Here is a 21,047-nt window from a genome sequence, read left to right as displayed (position 1 = left end):
AATACTACACCACTGACTGATTTGGAAAATGTTAAATTATGTCTATCTAATTTATTGATATAAAAGTGCTATTGTTATTGCAATGTGCCAGTGGTGGAAGTGCTATTCAGATCTTCAGATCAAGTAAGAGTAGAAATACAGAAATGTAAAAATACTCCATTAGAAATGGAAGCAGTGTAAGTCCTGCATTCAAACTTTTAAGTACTCAAAAGTACAGATGTAGTATCAACAAAATGTACTCAAAGAGTACTCATTATTCAGTGAGTGTGTGCCCTCAGTGTTCCTATATTTTATGTATGTAATATTAATATTCAAAGGAAAGAGTTAACTATATGTGTGAAGTACATTTTGTGTAAAGGAGTAAAAAGTACAATATTTCACTCCAAATTGTAGAAGTATAAAGTAGCATAAAGGTAACGTAAAGTAATTCTAGTATCAGGAGGCGTAACAGCCAAAAACTGCAGTTGATACAAAACCTGCCCTTGACTGGTTATCTGTGAGTTTTAGAATTGATTTTAAGATTGCACTGCTTGTTTATAAAGCTTTGAAGGGTCTGGCTCCTGCCTATATCTGTGATTAAATAACTCTCTATGAGCCTGATCGCTGCTTGAGATTGTCTGGCAGAGGTGACCGGATTTTTTGCTGTCTAGACCCCTCAGCTGTGGAGACCTGGCGATCTCAGGCAGGCAACTCACTTTGTTTTGACTCAGCTTTTTTTTTTTACTGATGGTATGTGTTGTAGTTATTTAAATTATTTTATCATGTTTATATCTTAAATTCTGGCTCTTACTTCCTTTATGTGTCTCTTTTGTGGACAAAATGTGGAGGGGAGGGGGAAACTACACTCCAGTTGGAGATTAGACCATTAAGCGTTGACGGTGCCAGGCTTGTGATCTCTTTAGACTGGATGAGAGATATGGCAGTGCGTCCCACTGTTTGTTGTGGTCTGTCATTACGGTGCCATGGAAGCTCCAGTACACAAACTATCACTGCTACTACAGTAAGATCAGTGCAGGGAGCTCGGCGGTGCAGTGTTCCGAGCTAGTGTCGCACACTCTCAAACACACATATGCACACCTACAGACCCACAGAGACGTGCATACATAGACATATACATAAACACATGTGCATATATATACATGCAGACACACTGATGTGTTCCAGAAAAACAACAGCAACACATAACAAACAAAGGTAATAGCTTAAACAGGACCATTCTCAAAAACAAGGGGTTTTGGTTCCGTAGATGCAGATCCAGTCCTCTCTGGGATGGACCATTTTCCTCAATTATTGGTGTCAGTTGTTGCTGTAAACGCTGTGAATTGTTTATGAGCCAAATTTGAAATTAAAACCTTCAAATGCCAGCGTGACATAGAGATATTTAGAGTTGTGAATGCTTTGATATGTGCAAGACTGGCCTGCCTCCTCACTATTACTGTATGTACACTGTTGGCTTCTCAAGCAAAGGGGAGGTCTGATTGGTCTGGCAGGCAAATACGCTCTAATCAAACCGACGTGTAGTGGTTTTTGGCAGGGAAGACACAAATCATGACGGCCCAGATGACATAGCTGTGGATCTGACTGGCTTCTCATTTGAGGATGGATGGAGAAAGCAGTAAATTGTCTGGTAAATGACACCAAAGACACATTTCTGTAAGCAAAACACTGCTTGTGTTCTCCTTTTCCACGTACTCATTAGATTATGAAGTAGGAAGTTCTGAGAGCTGGTGAAAAGGTCACTGCAGAACCTGGCTGTATACTGTGTCTGTATGTGTGTGTGTGTGTGTGGTCACCGCCCTACCCAGCACCATGTACCCACTCAGCACCGCTGACGGAGGACTCATTGCTTTTGCTGAATGATAAGAGAGTGAAGACGGAAAGCATGTGCCGGCAGCTGTACAAACACTTTTAACAGATAAAGTTTGGACAGCGGTGACTAAATCAGACTTTTGCCTTGTGATGTGAATTTCCTCCCGGAGTAATATCGGGATTGTGGTTACTGAATAAATGAGTGTGAAGCTCCACTGTCAGATATCACGCTGATCTTTTGACAGCCCCCAGCTTGGGAATGTCCTCTAGTTATGGTGCGGCGCGGGGTGAATCTGGTCAGCAGAGGCCGATTCCTCCTGCAGAGGAAGTTAATTGGATCTCAGTGTATCTGATCTCCGTCTGGGATTGCATCACCGGAGATTAATAGCTTGCGATGTATAACAGCTTAGGCGATAACTGCTTCTCTTCATCCTCATTTATTCAGTCGTGTGTCTTGTCTCTCCTGCTCTAAATTCCTCTCCTTCACTTCCACTTCTTGTCATATTCCAACACTTCTTCTGTAATATAAATTTTCCCTTTAATCTACTACTGCACATCACAGTGGCACCATATACCTTCTGGCACCTCCCTATGTTTCTTTCTTAATTGTTTCTCAGAGCAGAACATTGTACCACTGGGAAAAGTGGTCAGAGTGAGTGCGAAGGGTGAACACTTGTCATCGGAGAACAGCTGAACTGTGAACTATATTGATCTGAGAGTCAGACCCAAGGGGGGAAACATTGCCTGTCACTGATTGGATTATCCTCCACAACAAATGTTCAGAATCAATCACCACAGAGCGCCTCTGTGGTTCAATTTAGAATAGAAATGATCAGTTTGCAGGCACATTGAACTCTGACCTCATGTAGCAGTAATCACTGTTCTCTATAATTAGCCCCTTTTGACAGCAGGGAGAACATGCTTTAGCTGCTGTGTGTGACAGTGAATGGATGAAACCGTGGGGCCGAGAGTACAAACTGCCACTGAAACCTGATATATTTGGCAGCCATGTGTGAGCCTTTCATGTCACCTGTCATTAGTGCATGCTAATGTCACCCTGCCACTGGTAATGACATTGCATTACTGACAGTAAAAGAGCATACTGTCAGTTTTGCATAATTGTGGCCCATTAACGACAAATTGTGTATCCTTGACATTTCTGCCAAATATTTTCCAAAGCACACGGCAACTTTTTAGATTGATTTCTTGCCTTCAAGACTGCCATTGCCTCCTATTCATCAGTGCACAATGCAAATCAACTTGCAGAGTTTCTGAGTTGCTTGTGATGGGTAATCCATCATACTATTACTCTAGAGTTCTGCCAAAGTTAGGCTATGTACAAAGTGTATGGGACCCTGTCATTGCGAGCACATTCAAGGACACTTTTTGGCACCGATTTGAAATTTGAGACAAACTTCACCCTATCCTTTTCACAGTATCCATTTTTCCTATTGTTTGTCTTCTAAGCAACATATATTCTGAATTATTATCTACATTATGAATTATTGTACAGAGTAGTTTTTAATCTTATTTTTTTATTTTGTCGCCTAAAATGTGTGGCATGGGAGGGGAGGCTAGCACTGCATTTCATTGTCCAATTCCATACTGTAATACAGTACAGCACAGCACAATGAGACAATGAAGTATTAACTGATTTATAATAGATCGACAGACCACCAGGATGCCTCTGAAAGTACATTTTTTTATTTACATCTATTTATTCTATTTTTAATTCTTTTATATATAGTAAAGCGGATGTAACTAAATGATCATTTCTTTCGCCTGCAGGAATCTGCTCCAGTTTTTCCACCAAATAGACTGCCTTCTGCAGGGAGATGCAACTGGCAGATCGCACTGCTTCCTGAACTGAACTCTAACCATTCTGTAAGAAATCCTACACTCCTCGATTTCCTCGTTTTCACAAGTTGCTGCAATTTTATCATGAGAAACTCTAATTAGAGCACTTGTCAGCAAGCTTTGTTTTGACATATTTTATGCCTTGCACACCAAGAAATAAACTAATTTGCATTTTTTAGGAACGCCACCACAAAATACGAAAGGAAGTGATTTGTTTGTCATAAAGTCATCACTCTTTTTGTGCTCTTCTCCATTTCACATTGAAGAAACACACAGAGCATTATTGGGATGTGAGGATAAATCAAGCCAGCTGTATACACATTCATGACCTATTTTTGTGTACATATAGTATTTTGATAAATATTTAGAGGACAAATAAGCCCAGACAGGGTTACAAAGAAATGATTAGGAAGGGGTAAAACCTTGACCTTTTGGCTAGACATGATAACCTTTACAAATAAGTCACAACAGATTCCTTGTTTTCTAATCAGGGAGTCAAAGTTTAATCTTGTTATTCTGTACAGGCAACTACAGTAGCTCCCCATTGTCCTACAGTTCAGAGTTGGCTGGTGTGCTGCCAATTGTCGTGTCTTTTCTTTGCTCAGTTAATAATTAGAGAGGTTTTGCACCATGTGTGTGAGTCTGATAAAGGCAGGAAGGAGGGAAGGCAGCCCAAGTCTTGATAAGATGCCAGATAGTTGGTCAAATAACCACCACTCCAAGAATGCCTTGAGTACAATGGGATAGGAAACGTATCACAGATCAATCATTTGGGTATCATCTTGTGTATCGCCTCCAGTGTTTCCACTGTCACAAAGCTTTGGATAGCCTCAGCTCAATGTCCCAAAAAAGCTTGTTTTCAGATCTCTGTGCCTCCTAATGAAAGGAGCTCTAAATTATGCCAGATAATGAAGATGAAGAGAGCGCTAATGTTCCAAGACTGTCTTTCTGTTATCAACCACTTAAACCGCTTGCAGAACTCCTGATGTGAGAAGCACTAAAGTGTAAAAGCATCTTTAGGACAAAAGGCAATTTACCTGGTCATACCTTGACTGAGGAGAGTGTTCGTGCCGATTGGCTCAACCTGAGGAAAGAGGGATAGTTTTAGAAATTAAGGCTGCACAAAGAACTTCCACACAGATCTTCTCAAACTACAGTCAACTTTTTTTATTCTGTTTTTCCGAATACACTCTCTTTTTTCCCACCATTTTATTCCCAATTTTTCCTAGGTCTTCCGATCATCACTATCTGCTTCTCTGATCCTTCAGGCTGCAGTGCTCAGCCTGCCTTGGCCTGCAGTGAATCTGTACTCTCAAGATGCACTGGCGCGGCAGATGAGACAGTTCTGCTGTCACACATCCCAAGTGTAAATGTGGACTGGGTGAATGTGTAGGGGGGGCAAGCTATAAATGGCAACCCTGCAGCCAAATAAAGCTAACAACCTAGAAATAATAAAGCACTCTTTAAGGCTGAAAATAGAAAGGTGCGCTCCAGTGAGTAACTCATTCGGCTCTGCATCTTTTATAAATAGCACTAAGTATCTGAAGACAAACTCAAAGGAGGGGGAAAAAGCAGCAAAGCTCTCTGTAAAGGGAATTTATAAATTGTGGGCTTTATAGCGTGAATGAATATATAAATATCACAGTCATGAAACAACCCTAGTTGTGGATGTTGTCATCTTTCTTGGTCCCCAGTGTGCTGTTTGCAGCATTTTACATAAGAGCGGCAGCTGTTTAAGTCTGAGTGTTTTCTTCATTGGGATGTTCAGTACAAATCTGTACAGCTATGTAGAGGCCTCCAGAATACTATGTGATGTATGCAACAGTATGTTTGCCTTGGATGTCATTTGACATGCTGGTGTATGATTAACCCATCTGTAGGTAGAGGCATGCAAGCAGAGGTGAGAGTGCACAAGGAGAAGTTGGACTATTCTGACAGGACAGTTCTTGGTAGATACAGAAGTAGGAGAATTATGCTTTTGATGTTAAATAAGGTAGTATAAAGTGTATTCCCTGTGCAATGTCCTGACATTAAATATCATACACTGGATACCTGAGTGTAGTTTAGGAAAAGGTTTGATAAATTTATTAACAATTATAACTGCGGACTTAGTGTTTATTACAATGTATTAATGACTTATTAACATTTATAACTGCGGACTTGCCTGCCTGTTAGAAAGTGGAAAATGTTTTCCCTTTATTAATAGATTAATGACTTCATTAAAGACTCAATAGCCAGAGAGATTTCACACCCTGGCAACCCAAAATGTGGTCTTATTAATGACTTATAATTGACAATAATAACTTAAATAAAGCATTAGTAAATGATTTATTACTGATAAATGAAGCCACTAGCTAAAACATATAAACCCTGCATAAAAGGTAATTTATCATAAAGCCATACCAAAAGTTTAGATGCTTTGAAATGTAGTAGTAACCACTGTAAAACATCATTACTCAAAAGCTTCACACTTCTATCTTAAGGATCCTATTTGTGAAAAGGGTCATACAGGAGCAACCTAAAATGCCTTCAAGTGTCTCTGTTTCATATCTGAGACTTTTTTTTAACTCCATATATTAGCTTTGCCCTACAGTATGTAGTGTGAAAGTCAAGGGGTTGTGGTTAGATATAGTTTGAGTGAACATGTGCCATCTGCTAACACAGAGTAATTATGTGGTTAGATAACTTGAACCACATATTGGACCACAAACTAGTATCTATTACTGGCACGACGGCAAGAGTGTGACTTTTCTTTTAGTCACTGTTCTGTATTTCTTTTTTCCCCCCTGGACCAGATCCAACAGAAGCCACAGCACAGCTTAGTGGTGCCTTTACAAAGACCCCTTTAAAACTCTATATTCACATTACACAGAGGAAATATTAACGGCTTGGAAGCTTGACCCCAGGATTATAAAATGCAATAAATCCAGTGAAACGTTAAGTTGGAAGTTTAGGCTGTCCTCAGTACATATGATTAAAAACAGGCTTATTCTGGATAACTTTTACTAAAATCTCACATCTCTCTATATGAGGGGTTGTGGCGTGGGAACGACCAGCAACTTCACAGGGTGAAAGTAACGCGACTACAGACAGACGTCAGACATCAGACTGTCATCCTGTCTAAAAATGTCCCTCATCTCCAACAGGAAGGAACTAATTTCTGAGAGCGTTGGCACCATGGGAGTAAGTTTGTGTGATAAAAAGTAGGAAGAAATTGTCAGAAAGAAACAAGAAGTCATGTCTCAACCTCTGAAAGAGGATGCGTGTGTTTGTTTTAGCCTTTTAAGGCCATGACCAGCTACCGTGCCTTTGGTCTTTAGTGTTTGAAGGAGGAAAATATGAATGCATCAATAAGAGAGGCGGCAGCTGGTAAAAAGTCTAAGTACGTACACTTTAACAAATTGATGGCTAGAACAGCTTGTGTCAGCTCTGGAGCACTTTTAGCTGACTGGGACTTTCTATTGGCTCAGGGGCCTTTCTGACTCTTGCAAGGTTGGCACCATTGTTGGCATCGCTTGTCCCTGACACACAGCGAACCCCAGCATCAGGTTTAAAGAGCATAGCATTGTTCACACAAGTGTTTAACCTCTCTGTGTCTGTCCAGCACTCAGAATAAAGTCAATATTGTTGCTGCTTCTTCAGCCTCTTGCACTGAGGTGGTGTTTTTGGATATTTGGACCTCTTACTCAGAACGTCAGTGGAGAACATCTCGAGCCAAGTATTAAATATTTAAAGAATGAATGACTAAATAATAAATGAAATAATGATGAGTTATTCAAACAATGTCTGAGTCACTTACTGTTTCTCTGCCTTCTCCCTGTCATCCAGGAAAAACAGCGCAGTGGCCAGGAAAAACATGCCCCCCAGGACAATGATAAAGGGACAGAGCATGAGGGCATAGCCCAGACTGAGGAACCGCCACAACGCTGACGTAGCATAGCTCTGCTGAAGGGCGTCGGAGATCTGCAGCCAGGCACGCCAGCACAAATACACATTGACAAACACACACCCACATCACCAAAACCACCGCACGCACGCACACAGACAAACACGAGAGAAGAGAGATTTTATTCGGATTAATCATCCAGCAAGTATTTAATATATCCTGCCATGCTCTGCAACACTACTTGACCCTATGCTGCTCGTACACTCACACTTTACCAGAGCAACTTCTGCACGTTTCATCACAGCAACAGATAAAACGCACAGCATGATGTAAGACGCCCTGTTTTTGTTTGAAGCGAGGATTTCACAGCTAATAGCTCATATTGCTGCTGACGGCTTGTGTTACATTGGCATTCAGTCTGCCATGCGTGGCGCTGAGGAAAACAGCAGCTGTAAAATAGTGGGTGTGAAGTGACCATTTCTGCCTCCCAGTGTTGCTCATAAGGCGGCTCTCAAACACACATACCGTACTGACGATCGTGACGGAGGGGAAGGCTGCTGACAGTAGCTTTAAGCAGATTGTGTGGAACAAGTGGGGGCTCCTCCTCTGTGTGTGAGTGAGAGTGTGAGCGGCCATGGGTCTCCCTGGCACAAGCACATTGATTATATGTTAGCGTCAGCAGAATGAGATGCTCTACGGGGAGAGCTTGAGAACTGCTGACAGGAGGATGTTGGAGGGAAATACCGTGTGTGTACAGTATGTGTTCATATGTGCATGTATAATACAGAGAGAGAACATTAGGAGTGATCAGAGAAAGAGAGAGGACGGTGGAAGAAAACAACTGAAATACACGTGTGACAAAATCTGGTGCACGTCCAGCAGCTGTGTGTGTGGCCAGTGCAGTTGTATTTTGTCAGGTACAGTAAATTGCCTGCAACTTGCACCGTACAGCTTAGCTAAAAATACAGAGCAAACTGCTGCATGTCTAATTGTCAAGCTGGCAGGCATGTCTTGGGAGATTGCTGAGAGATTGTTCCTGGCATTCCCTTGCCACCCACTCTGCCTTCAGCCGTGTCCCACTCCGGCACACCACAGTATAGGAGAAGTCCATTATGTGTTTCTCTGGGGGATTCGAATGTGACAACAGCCTTGGTCTACGTGCTGATGGAGGGGGATCTTGGCTCAAGCTCAGGAGAATTTCAGACGCACTAAAGCACTCTCCACAACAGGAAGTGGCACTTATGTGGCAGTTATGTGGCATTTGGGCACCGATACCTGCAGGCGTTCCCACAAAAGGCAACTATGGTGCTCTGGGAACACCACATTGGTTGGTAGAGTTGAGTACATCCTCTGCAGGTCTGTTTGGTGCACATGTCAATACCCAATTGTGAACCAAAAGGACCGACTCACCCGCTCACTTTCTCCTGTGGTTGCTTAGCAATAACCACCAGTCTGTTTTTCTTGAGATTCCCAACTTTGCTCACTCACAGGACTTGTGCCAGTCTGCATGGATGAGTGTATATCTACCCGCACTCAGCATGTGTCACGACAAGTCCATCACACTCGCGTGCTAAACCTCAGGAACTGAGGCACTGAGTGGTGACGCACTTGGAGCATTCTGGTCCTTGTTGATCAGGGGTTTGTGGAGAAATGAGAAACCCCCGGACATTCAGTACGTCACTAAGAGGAGAGTCGTGACCCCGAAGGCTTGATGGAGAACCTGGGTGACTGGCTTCCTGTGGGGCCATCTCTGGGTAACTCTGGCTGGCAGTGTATGTGTGTGTATGTGTGGGCTGCATTATTCTGACATTTGGATCTTGCTGGAATATAACCAGAGCAATTGTATTGATGTTCCACATAATATGCTGTATGTTGAAACTGAAGGCGGAGCTAACCATTATTGTCATTATCAATTCATCATTTCATTTTCAGCTAATTTATTTGTTTAGTCTATGAAATCAAGTCATCAAAAGTTGTGAGAGTCCACAGTGACATCTTTCCATTGCTTGTTTTGTCCGATAAACAATCAGAAACCCAAAGCTGTTTAATTAATGATATGAACCAGCTCTACGAAGCAACAAATCCTCAAATTTGAGAACACATGTTTATGATTTTTGTTTGATTAATGACTTAAATGTCAAATCAGTTCTCATAATGGCTGTCAATTATTTTTCTGTGGATCGAATAATAATCCATTAATCAACTACTCTTTTCAGGACTGGCTGCAATATTTACATATAAAATTATAGTAATCCAGACTCAGTCTTTTAAAGTGCCGTATCTCTGACATAAATGTGTCAAAAAGAAGTTTGTACAATATAAGATGACACTGTGTTTTATTTGATCTGCAGAAACTTTACATCGCCAGTAAAGCCGGATTCTGTTTCTCAGAATTTGGATTGTTTTTAATCCCAGTTTTATTTTGTCTTTTGAAGAGCTTGTCAGTACTTGTAGATAACTTACTGCTCCTTTTATCTGGCTTTGACAAGAGTTTAACATTTCCATTTAGGGGAAAAAAAGACACTTTCAATGCAGCTCGACAGACAGCTGTGTCTGTTGCCAGCCTGCCAGGCCCTGACAGCGGATCCAGAGGATCAGTTTGATTCACTAATCAAAGACTTCCACTTTGCCTTTGTAAACATGACCGAGGCTGTGAGCCAGCGGCACAACAATGAACAGCAATGTAAACGCATGACACTAGGGCAGTCACTTCTCTCCCAGCGATTTACAGGCACAAGTACATCACAAATACTGATTCAAAAAGTTAAACATTAGCACTGCAGCTTGTTTTTGTGTGTTGTCTATGCAAAATAACCCATTTTACCTTTCTTCTTGTATGCTCAATGAGGCTTAGAAAATGTTTACCTCCATGGAGTTACTGTTTAACTTAATCCTATCTGTTTGGAATGAGAAGAACGCTGCTAGACAGTCTGAGGTGGATCCTGTTTCACACTCCATTGAGTAGCGAGCAGCACTTGTATTCTGGCCTCCTGGATGCTATTCTTTGGATGTATGCGCGCAGTCTGGATGGTGGGGGGGGTTGGGGGAGTGACTCTGACCTTGAGGGGCCTAGTAAGAACCACTCTCTCCTCTCCTGACCAATCAAATACAGTAACACTGGCCCTTCCGTCGAACCTTGAGATTTACAAGAAAACACCACTGACAGCCTGACGAGCAGTGGTGAAATCACAACTCTGTTCACCAGGCCTCCTGAGACGTGTGCTAAAAGCTCCTCTTATACCTCACTTTGCCTGGCCCACTTAAAGCAATAGCTGAACTGGTATCTGAATGCATCATGTGTACGAACGGGGCGCTCACAGATACGCTGAAGCTGTACGGTCCAGCTGGGATTTACAACCTGGGGTAAATCTTAAATATATTCCCCCTCTCACTCTGATCACCACACAGAACTGCTTCTGGGAGAGTCTTACCAGGCCTATCAGGTAAGGACTTCCTGCGTCACCCAGGAGATGAGAGGTGAAGCTCTGAAAGGCGACCGCTGTTGCTCTCCGTGTGGGGATAACGACAAACTGCGCGGAGACAGAGAGAAACGAAGGGTGAAAAACACATGACATCGTTTAAAGTAATGAAGAGACAGAGGTAGAAAGATTCACTCAGCCATGTTAAAACAACTCCTGCAGTCTTCAGTTATATAGGCAGAGCCTAGCTCATCGGATCAGAACACCCCATGCAGACCTGTCAGTCACAGTAAAAATGTCACTAATGGCCTGCTCTGTCCCTACATACTCACCGCAGTCTCCATCCTAATTACAAATTAAAGAGCTGCTACACCCGCCCTTACTGTGAGTCTAATTTCATTTGGCTCACTCGACCACCTCTTTTCACTTTTAGATACCAAAACTATATCAGAGAAAAGGCTCCCCTCCATTTGTTTCCATGAAGAGATGAGTGATGAATCAATCTTGTTAAAGACAGTAATTATCAGCTCTAGCCAACAAGGTACAACAAGGAGTCCACTCACACATTTCACAACTCAAAACTGTGTCTAATTCGATGATCGCCGTTTGGTCTAGCTGCAGGAATTTCCAGTGACCCAGTGGATAAGTATAGGTTAGTACTTACCATTAAAATGTCTGCTGTTATGGCCCAGTTCAGGAACAGCAGCGTCTCTCCGATAAAGATGCAAACCTAAATAAAGAAGAAAACAATTGTTTATTTAGTGGCGCTAATTAAGATCAGCCAATTTCCACTGCACAAAAGACTGGTAACCCGACATGAAGCCAAAAGAGGAGGCTGCAGATATTGCTACCGTGTGTGGGAATCCATTGCTGAAGAAAAGTGCTTTGGTCGCTGTGGTTTAAAAACGTGTTATTATGCTGTGTCCAATTATACGTGGAGGTGGAGGCCTTCATTTTGGTGCCACTGAGCCATGTATTTAGCCTACAAACTGAAAAACAGCGCAGGATGATAAGGATTGCTAATTCTTTTCCCAGCTGTATATTCAGTGTGTGGAAACATTTTAACACTTTGCTAAGTTTTACATTTATTACCTACTTCTGAATGGGAGTAACAGAAAATGTAAACTTGAAATAACATAGTGGAGTTCACATACAGTGTACTATGTGTACATGTAGGCTACTGTATGTACACGGGCTGGTAGCAGCTGGTGTTGCTATTAAGCCACTTTCTTAAAAACAAACCCAGAGGGATTTGGTTGCAGTGGAATCTCATGTATCTGTACTGGTTGGTTTGGTTTGGCACGGTTTTACATGACTGTGTGTTTCCTGCTAGGGAATAACCCCTCAGCCAGTGTGCCGGGGCCTACAGTGCAGTACAGAGAGCTACACAGGATGCCTGACAGCGGAGATGTAAACAAGTCTGTTCTGCTGTTCTGTTGAGCAGCGAACCAGACACCGTGACCGACATGTTGCCTCTTAGAAGACAGAAGCCCAGCCTTTCCTCACATTAGCTGCGTGTTGACGAGACAACAGCTGCGAGGGGTCAATCGGCCTCGACAGAGTAGCACCGACTGTTACTGCCATGTCACGCCTCATAATATGACACATCTGTCAGTGCTTCTCCATGAAACCTGAGCTGATCACTTACAACTGCTGCTGTCCTGTACGATGATTTAATATTGTACAGTAGAGTAGAAGTGAAGTCATATGTTTGAAGTTACAGCCTGTTCTGCTGAAAGCACTATTACTGTAAACTATTACTATTACTGTAAACTGTATGTTTTAAACAACAAAATACTTTATTCTTTGGTAAGATGTAAAACGTTTGAGAACATCAACCACCTGCACCTTTGTGAACCAATACAAAGATAGAAATCTGGTGTCGCTCAAGGGCATCAGCAGAAGCCCTTTCTGTCACACGGCATTTGTCTAAAATTGAGTTGGACAGATCTGTAATCACGTAATTAATATGGATACTTGTGCACTTCAGGTCTAATTAGCTGAGTCATGGCTCTGTCAAACACCTGATAAATGTGAGCCTTTGACCTCAAGGGAGTTCATATAAATTTGAATTCATTAAATTAAAATCACCACTTACAGAAGTAATTATTTGTCATTTAGTAACAGCTGATGAAAACTACACTATGCGCATGGAGCAGTTAACTAACAAGGTTATCATTTACTATTGAAGTGGTTAGTTATTGTTTGAAAATGTTTGAAAAAACATCCTGAACAGACAAACAAGCGTACATACCTCAACACCTCTCATATACTGTATATGGTAAAAAAAATCAAAGTCAGAGGCCAGACATGTCAAGGTCAGCCAAGGTCACATATTTACGATACGGAAGCCTGGTTGTTATGTTCCCTTACAAGCATGGGAAATATTTTCCATCTATTCTAGCTTTCCAGTATTATTACTGCCCAACTTGTTGAGAGCCAGTTCCTATTCCTTTGTCTCCGATAAGAGTGAGAAATGTGTGTTTGGTGAGTCCAGCAGCCCCAGAGTGCATTGTTTCAGTTGCACCCTTTCCTGCTTCACAAAGCAATTAGACACACAAGAGCTCTGTACATTTGCCTGAGATTCTAAACTTTTGGCCAGGCGAGGTATGAGCCTCAGCTACCTGCAGCAGCTCCAGAGGCCATGTCCATCTAACCTGCAATTTTGGCTTTTCATCATGAGGAGCAACGCCCACTCACTGCCTCTGGGCTTGAAAGGAACTGGCATCAAGCAAGGTGTCCTCTTGCTGCTTTATTCTTGATTCATGCATTAACCCCACCCGATGAGCTTTTGCTAAGCCTTCTCTTGTTAGATTGGTTACCCTTTTAATTCTCAGCTCCTAAGGCTAATCCACATTCAACATACTAATATTACTTTTTGTCAGAGGGACATTTTTCACTAGGGACCTGTTGATTCTTTGAAGTAGGGAAGCTACAACTCCATTCGCAGTTCAATTAAACTTCCGCTGCTGCATATATATATATATATATATATATATATATATATATATATATATATATATATATATATATATAAAGAGTTACAGGAAATGAGTCTTACATAAGCTCCTACGATGCTCTTCTTGGCAACCACGAAGATGAGACAGATGAAGATAGCCGAGCCCAGCATGCTGACAGCGCACACAAGAGGGTCGGCTCGCTCTGTTTTCTTGCGGCACAGGCGTGTCGTGGCCGCCCCGATGACCACGCCTAACAGACCCGTCACACAGGTGATTGCCCCGAAGATTAGGCTAAACAGGAGAGCAGAGACAAGAGGAAATAACTATTATGTGAAATATATATCTTGCAAGTTTTTAGTTTCAGCTAGGATATTTGGATTAAAAAATAAGCATGACTTATTACAATATTTGAATACTTCCAAAAATAAATAGAGCTATAATACATAATGGTGTAAGTCCACTTAAACCCAGTTCATCCAGCATTTTACTTGTGGTACATAAAAGGATGCTGGTATCTTTATCTTTTTTAAGGTTTCAGATTACGCCACTGGTTGAAAGCCCGCTACCTGTGTTTAGTCATTGACCTCTCACCTGTCTGTGCTACTGCAGATTTCTTTTGTGCAGGCCTCTGCTGTCTTCTGCACCACCTGGGCTCTGGCCAGGTACAGAGGGATCCACATGCCAAACGCACCTGTGGCAAAGGACACCGCCGCGGACGCCAGGGAGGAGAACACGTAGCTCCGGCTAACCACGAAGAAACACACGCACACACACAAAATCAGATGATTATCTGGGAAAAATAAACAAGCTACTGTTTTGTTTTTGTCGCACAATCTCAAACATCTCTCTCGCTCTGACTCTCTTTGTAAAAACCCATCTAATAACAACAGCAAACAGATAATAAAGGAAAACAACAAGAGCTTAGGAGATGGTTGGACAAGATTAGCATATCTCAAAGGTGAGAAAATGAGAACTTGGAGCAGCTCTGGTGTTAAATGGTAAGTAAACTGAAATGATATACAGTTAAGGCTGACAGTTTTATGTAGGAGACAAAAATAACCCTATTTAATGCTTTCATGTTTCCATAGGTGGTGAATGTGGGAGACTGTGTAGGCTACAGCTCAAAGTCACAGGGGTTGTAGGTGATGAATATGTGGTTGCTCTCCTTAAAAAAAGTCCCCGTAAACCTGCATGGCTACATTGCAACAGGTATATAGAGAGCATACATTTTTCTTTTTTAAATGTAGCCCACAGGTCATATAATAACAAGGGCCCACAGTGTCCATGGATGCAAAGCTCCCTTTACAGTTCAACAGTATTGCAGAGTGGTGAGTGAATGATTCTGCTTCACTGTGTCTTGTGTTGACATTTTCATGCCTCTAATGGATACTATAGGCTAACATGAATGTATGTGAATGAGTGTATATGTTTATATCTAAGATAATATTCATTATCTATGAATCTGCTATTTTCTTGATTGATCGCTGATTGGTCTCTAAAATATCAAAGAAATGTGAAGAATGTCAATTACAATCTCCTACAGCCCAAGTTGATTTTGTCAAATGACGATTTTGGGTCCTATACTCTTCACTGAAGAGGCACACAGGTCAGTCTCCTTAAACCTGGTGTGTTCCCTAAAGCCTATAGGAGGGCCTTACTTCTTGGCGAGCGCCTTCATGTCACAGAACCAGGAAGTGCTCCTCCGGACTCCTATCTGGTCCGCGCTGCCTCTCTTTGGCTCAGGCACGAAGACGAGTATCAGAGATCCCGCAGTGATCCCTAAAACAGGGGACACCTACCGGGGCAAGAAAGACCTATGAGACCTGAGATTGTGTTAACTCATCACACTGGCATGATATTCAGAGTGGGCGGGGCTCGGAGGGGGTGCAGACATGAGATGCAGGACAAAGAACAGTGTGTTTACAATCTGAATAGACGGCCACTGTGTTTGCCGATACGCCTGACATCCTATACAAGCCTTCTGGAGCAAAGAACATTCCCTCTGCTTACTCTGTTGGCACTGCGTGTGTGTGGGCTTACCTATGTGAATGAGCATACAGGACTCAAAAAGAGCGTTTTGGCTTTGAGTGCTGCTTTGTGAGCTCTGCACCAAAGTGAAAACCTCATAAGAGCCCATCTGTTTTTATGCTCACTATCATCTTTTATGGGTTATGAGGTTGTGCATGTTCGTGCATGTGTGTGTCTGTGTCGGGGAGACTTACACAAAAGGCAGGATGTGATGTGTGGGAGAGGATCTGTACGAGTAATACAAATTGCACACAAAAGCAAAACCAATTTCATCTGTCAGGGAAAATCCATCATATTATATTTTGGAGCCCATTTATATTCACAAGTACTGTGAAACTTGTATGTGTGTATATTTGTATGTGTGTAAGTGTGTCCTCAAGTTTTTCCACTGGGGGAGTAATTCTGATGTGCCTGATGTGGCTCATAATGGGGCTGATAATGCAGCTGAACACAGTCGTTATGGTCTCCAAGGTGTGAGGATTACACCAACAGTAATAATTTCCTTTCCTATATTGTGTTTTTTTTTCTCCAATCTTCTTCTGCTTGTGTGGAGCAACTTAATTGGATCGGCATCTACATCAGAATCTTATAATGTTCTGTGAGAGGCAGCTTAACCGAAGATGCAGAGCTCATCTCAAAGAAAATAAATATTAGCTTTTTTGCACTCAAGTCCCCTCGTAATTTCTCAACGAGACACCAGGATTCTGTGACCTCTGACCTTGGCTCCCACAGGGCCCATTGGACACTTCCTGTATGGACGGTTGGCAGTCAAACAAATTAACTACTGCCCTCTCCTGCTCCTCATTTCTATGCACTGCCCTCTGTTCCTTCTCAGCGTCCACCTTTTTGCTAAACAAGGAATGGAGTTGGAACACTGGCGGGCAAAAACAAGCGGAAGCGCTGCTGTGTTTTTTCCTTAAAGCAGGATACTGCTGCACAGAACCCGTTTCATGTCTTGTTATTTGTTTTCCTCTGCGTGCCACACCGGTGATTAATTGGCTTTGAGACTGTTTTATTGGAATGTCATTGTGACTGCTGTGGAACAAACTGCCCCACTCTTTGTGATTTTTTTTTTTAATGTTCCAGCAAGGCAAGACGAAACTGACATCCTGTTTCCTCAAACCAAGTGAGCTGTCATGTCCAGGAATCTCTTCCACCACGACATGCTGACAGAATGTTTAATGTCTTCCTTTAAATGTCAGTCGGTTCATAAGAGGAGTCAGGTCATTATTTGTCTTAAGGATTTTAAAAGCTGAGCCTGAAGTGAGCGGCTCATGGGGAGTCCTGTTAAGACCGTTCATTGGTCCTCTCCATTACTGCTGGTATGCCTTATAGAGCTGTTCACTTCTAAACGTTTTGTCTCAAGTACTCAGTGCAGTCCCCATAAAAATGTGCTATGACAATAGTGATTTATGCCCCTGATTTAACACCTCTGTCTGCTCAGTGTGCTACTGCAAAAAAACCCACTCCAGTAAGGATTTTTTCTTGAAGCAATACCCTGTCAAGGTGGGACATCTCAGCAAATTTCTACAGATATATTTCTCTTGAGACTTGAAATTAGCCTTTAATTAAAAGGGATCCAGCTTAATGCTCTTGGAGCACCTTTCGGGGCATTTTGTGAGCCAGTACGTTACAAATGTGTCTGTCTGCCAGGTCAAATTGAAACCTGTTCCGCTCTCTATCACTGCCCCGCAAAGAGGCTTAGTGCCTTCTCTGGTACACGTTTTGATTTCTTACAGGGGATTTTTGCCTTCTCTGAGCAGCATCTTCTTCTCAAATACTTATCAGAGCTTGGCCGTCACTATTTCCCGTCCGTGCACTTTCCTTTGTTCAACATTGTTTAAAACAGACATTGTTGTTGTTGAAGATGCAGTAGTAAGCTTGAGGTGAATGTACATGCGTTTCTATATGTGTCCTGGACAGGGCCAAAATGTACCTTTCCCCAGAGTGAGCAGCTAACAATACCAAACGCTATGTTTCATTAAGTTCCTGCACTAAAAAAGTCTTGGGGGCACTGACACCTTGTTTTTTCACCGACACTGACCCTGCTTCACCGGGGACGACCTCGGCAGGAAGTGTAATGAAAGATAAATGTGTTTACATCGACTGAGACAGAAAAAGCTAGCATCAGCCTTGATCTCTAACAAAAATTCACTTCCCTTGTAGCCATCGGATCAGAACTGAACCACCGAGACATACGGCTGGAACGCATCTCAGAAGATGTTGAGTGAGTTGGATTTTTAGAAACATTTTTAGGAAGGGTTCTGTGGGAGGCTGCAGGCAGCACTACTGATGTGGATGTGTGCGAGAGCCTTTAGCTCTCTCTGCTCTGTCACTTCCCTACAATGTCAGGGACCGGACCACTTGTTCAGCCATGTGTGTCCCCTCTAGTGCTTCTGCCACCACTGACCCCACTGACCCCAGATCAAATGACAGGCCTTGTCATGAAGCCCTGCAGGAGGGGCTCTTCATCTGTCTTTGAGTGCATGTTTGTGTGAATGATGATGATGATGATGCCCTTACCCTCAGTGCCCAGTGCCAGTCTCCTGCAGCCACCTTGGCGCTGGAGCCCAGTATGTAACCCAACCCGCTGCAGAGAGACAGAAAAACTGCGTATTAACAACATAAAACCTTATATACATTGCTCTGAACCTGCTCCACGGAGCTTTGTCAGTCTGTTATATATTAATAAAGTATTAGTCAGTGTCCTGAGCTAGCCATTTTTATCACATAAGCTTACACCTACACTACACACATCCTGTTGGTAGTGTGATTAAAGCTGTGTTGAGTGGGTACTGTGTGTGTTTGGGTACTTGACAGCTTATGACAGTGTAACTGATCAAAGTACCCATAGCAACTTGGCTAGTTGGTCTATTTGTAGATGTGTGATTTGAGCATGTAGTCACGTCAGACGCAAACAGAGCTCAGTACTGACCTGGTTGTCTGGCCGAAGGCTGTGTGTCTCAGTGTAATGGAATTTCACGCATTTTACCTGAATAAAAGGGTGTTTTGTGTGTCATAAAGGGAAAAAACAGTGAAATGCTTTGAGGGAAATGTCGCTATATCTGATCAGATCAGATAAAGGTGCCCCTATGCTGTGATAAGCCTCTGCTGCTAGATAGCATCAGCATGTAAAGGACAGAAAGGATTCAAATAGTAAACTGAAGGTGTGAGTGGCAGAAGACTGATAGTTATGACCTGAACTAGAGCTGAAATGATTGTTTAAATAATCAGTAAGATTGATGATCAAATGTAATGACTCTATAGTTGGTTCTTATCAGCATTGGCTGCTAAAGAGGCAAAACATGTTTAACTGGTTTTACACATACACACAGTCAGAGTAAAGGGGGAAACAGTCTATGGTTGACTTCCATGATTAGGTCTCCAAAAATAACATGGGCAGTATAAACAGGCTCAGACAGCATATGATATTTCCAGTGAGTGACTAACAGCTAATCTTATCAGAGTCCACCCAGAGAGTGTTTGGAAATGTCAACACCAACAATAAAAGTTAACGATGAAAAATACGCTCACATCAAACACTGGCGTCGCGGCCAAGTTTAAAAATTACAGGGAGAAAAAAAGGGCCAGTGAGGGGGTGGGGGAGCAGGGGAATCCATTTCCTGTGAATCCGGTCTAATTCCTGAGGTCATTTCCTGGAAACGCTCATAACAACCTCAGTAAAGACAAGCGGGGGACTGGATAGGATGTTTGACTGCACCATACTGCGGCCCACTCTTTTACCTTCTATTGTCTTGAGTTGCCGGGCAGTTTACTGTGACCCAAACATTTTGGCAGCTCAGAGGGCAATTCAGTCTTTCCTTACCTCGTTTGTCCAACTGTCTCCTGTCTGCCATTAAAAACTCATATTATTAGTACACAAAATTAGTTATATAACCACAGTGGATTCCTCTGCAACAACAAATTTAAGAGACATGTCATACAGACATTTAGTGTAATGCTAATGTTTACAGGTTTGGAGAGACTGCGGCACGTCCTCTTTACTTTGCAGTTCCAGGATGCATGCTGGAAAAAAGCACAGCATGCGGCAGATCTGACACACGCTGTCAAGGACTGCATATAACGGTAAACCTCAAGTGGCTCCTGCGCCGCATCCACCGGTACATTCATCTTTTATTACTTGGCTTTGTTTGTTGTCTCCCTGTGGCCCCTTTTCTGATTGAATGAACTGAAAAGGCTGGAGATTTGAGCTTAATAAAGCTTCCCACTCCCACAGCCCCACGCCACATCTCCAAAAAGCCTCCCACCCTCCGTTAATCTACGCACAGCCAATTGTTAGTTCTACTTTTCTTTCTGCAGAGGGCTTGAGCTCTTTATGTGGCTGCTTCTGAAATAAAAAGGAGCCACAAAGAACCCCCGACCTTCTCTATGTGAGGATAATTTCAATTATCCATGCAAATTCTCCTGATTCCGTGGTAGCTTTGTATTTAACATTTGAAGAACTGACTGGATCAGATGAAATCATTAACGGATTTAATATAATCACCAAGCTATAGTATCATCAACATCCACATGATCATCTCCCAAAATAAATCATATATCTTGTTGTTTCCCGGTGTCTGCTTCAAGAATACAGGATCTGTCTGGCTCTTACCTTCCCAGGGGGATGGCCAGGTAGAAGACAGAGAGCATCATGGTGCGGCTGTTGTTAGTGAACAGGTCTCCTATGATGGTGGGAGAGATGGAGGAGTAGCTGGACTCTCCGATACCCACCAGTCCCCTGGAGAGCACAAACAGCCAGTAGTACTGCAGAAAGACGACAAGAGAGAGACAGAGAGAAAAAAGATATAGGACTTGTGTTATCAAGCTCAAGAAAGAAACCTTCTGTCAGAGCACAATGTCAACCAAACGACCATTTTCTTGGTCAAAATTTATATTCCTCCAACTTTTCATTAGAGCAGATATCAGTCTAACCATACCTTTATCCCTTGGAATATTTATTCAGTAACAGATCAAAAAAATGTCTGTACTGTTACAATCAGTCTCACAATGTGCATACTGTACAAGATACAATTACTAGCTTTCAGCCTTTAAAGTTTACTGATTCAGTAATGATTCACCACTTCA

At 42.4% G+C, this 21,047-nt stretch overlaps 1 protein-coding gene across 3 annotated transcripts in view; it reads right to left on the bottom strand.

The window, feature by feature from the left end:
• spns2 (spinster homolog 2 (Drosophila)) overlaps nucleotides 1-21,047 on the bottom strand; it is a 62,187-nt gene that overhangs the window by 3,924 nt on the left and 37,216 nt on the right. For 2 of the 3 annotated variants that reach the window (XM_046039847.1, XM_046039849.1), the window contains 9 exons: nucleotides 20,575-20,726; nucleotides 18,483-18,549; nucleotides 15,590-15,726; nucleotides 14,523-14,675; nucleotides 14,033-14,222; nucleotides 11,636-11,701; nucleotides 10,984-11,082; nucleotides 7,466-7,629; nucleotides 4,714-4,750 (listed from right to left, as the gene is read on the bottom strand). In XM_046039847.1, the coding sequence (XP_045895803.1) occupies nucleotides 4,714-4,750; nucleotides 7,466-7,629; nucleotides 10,984-11,082; nucleotides 11,636-11,701; nucleotides 14,033-14,222; nucleotides 14,523-14,675; nucleotides 15,590-15,726; nucleotides 18,483-18,549; nucleotides 20,575-20,726 (1,065 nt within the window). Of the gene's footprint in view, nucleotides 1-4,703; nucleotides 4,751-7,465; nucleotides 7,630-10,983; nucleotides 11,083-11,635; nucleotides 11,702-14,032; nucleotides 14,223-14,522; nucleotides 14,676-15,589; nucleotides 15,727-18,482; nucleotides 18,550-20,574; nucleotides 20,727-21,047 lie in introns of all 3 variants that reach the window. The other variant, XM_046039848.1, reaches the window with a different exon arrangement.

This window comes from Micropterus dolomieu, linkage group LG23 (assembly GCF_021292245.1).
Source record: "Micropterus dolomieu isolate WLL.071019.BEF.003 ecotype Adirondacks linkage group LG23, ASM2129224v1, whole genome shotgun sequence".
Lineage (NCBI taxonomy): Eukaryota > Metazoa > Chordata > Actinopteri > Centrarchiformes > Centrarchidae > Micropterus > Micropterus dolomieu.
This window is presented reverse-complemented; position numbering and strand designations above follow the sequence as displayed.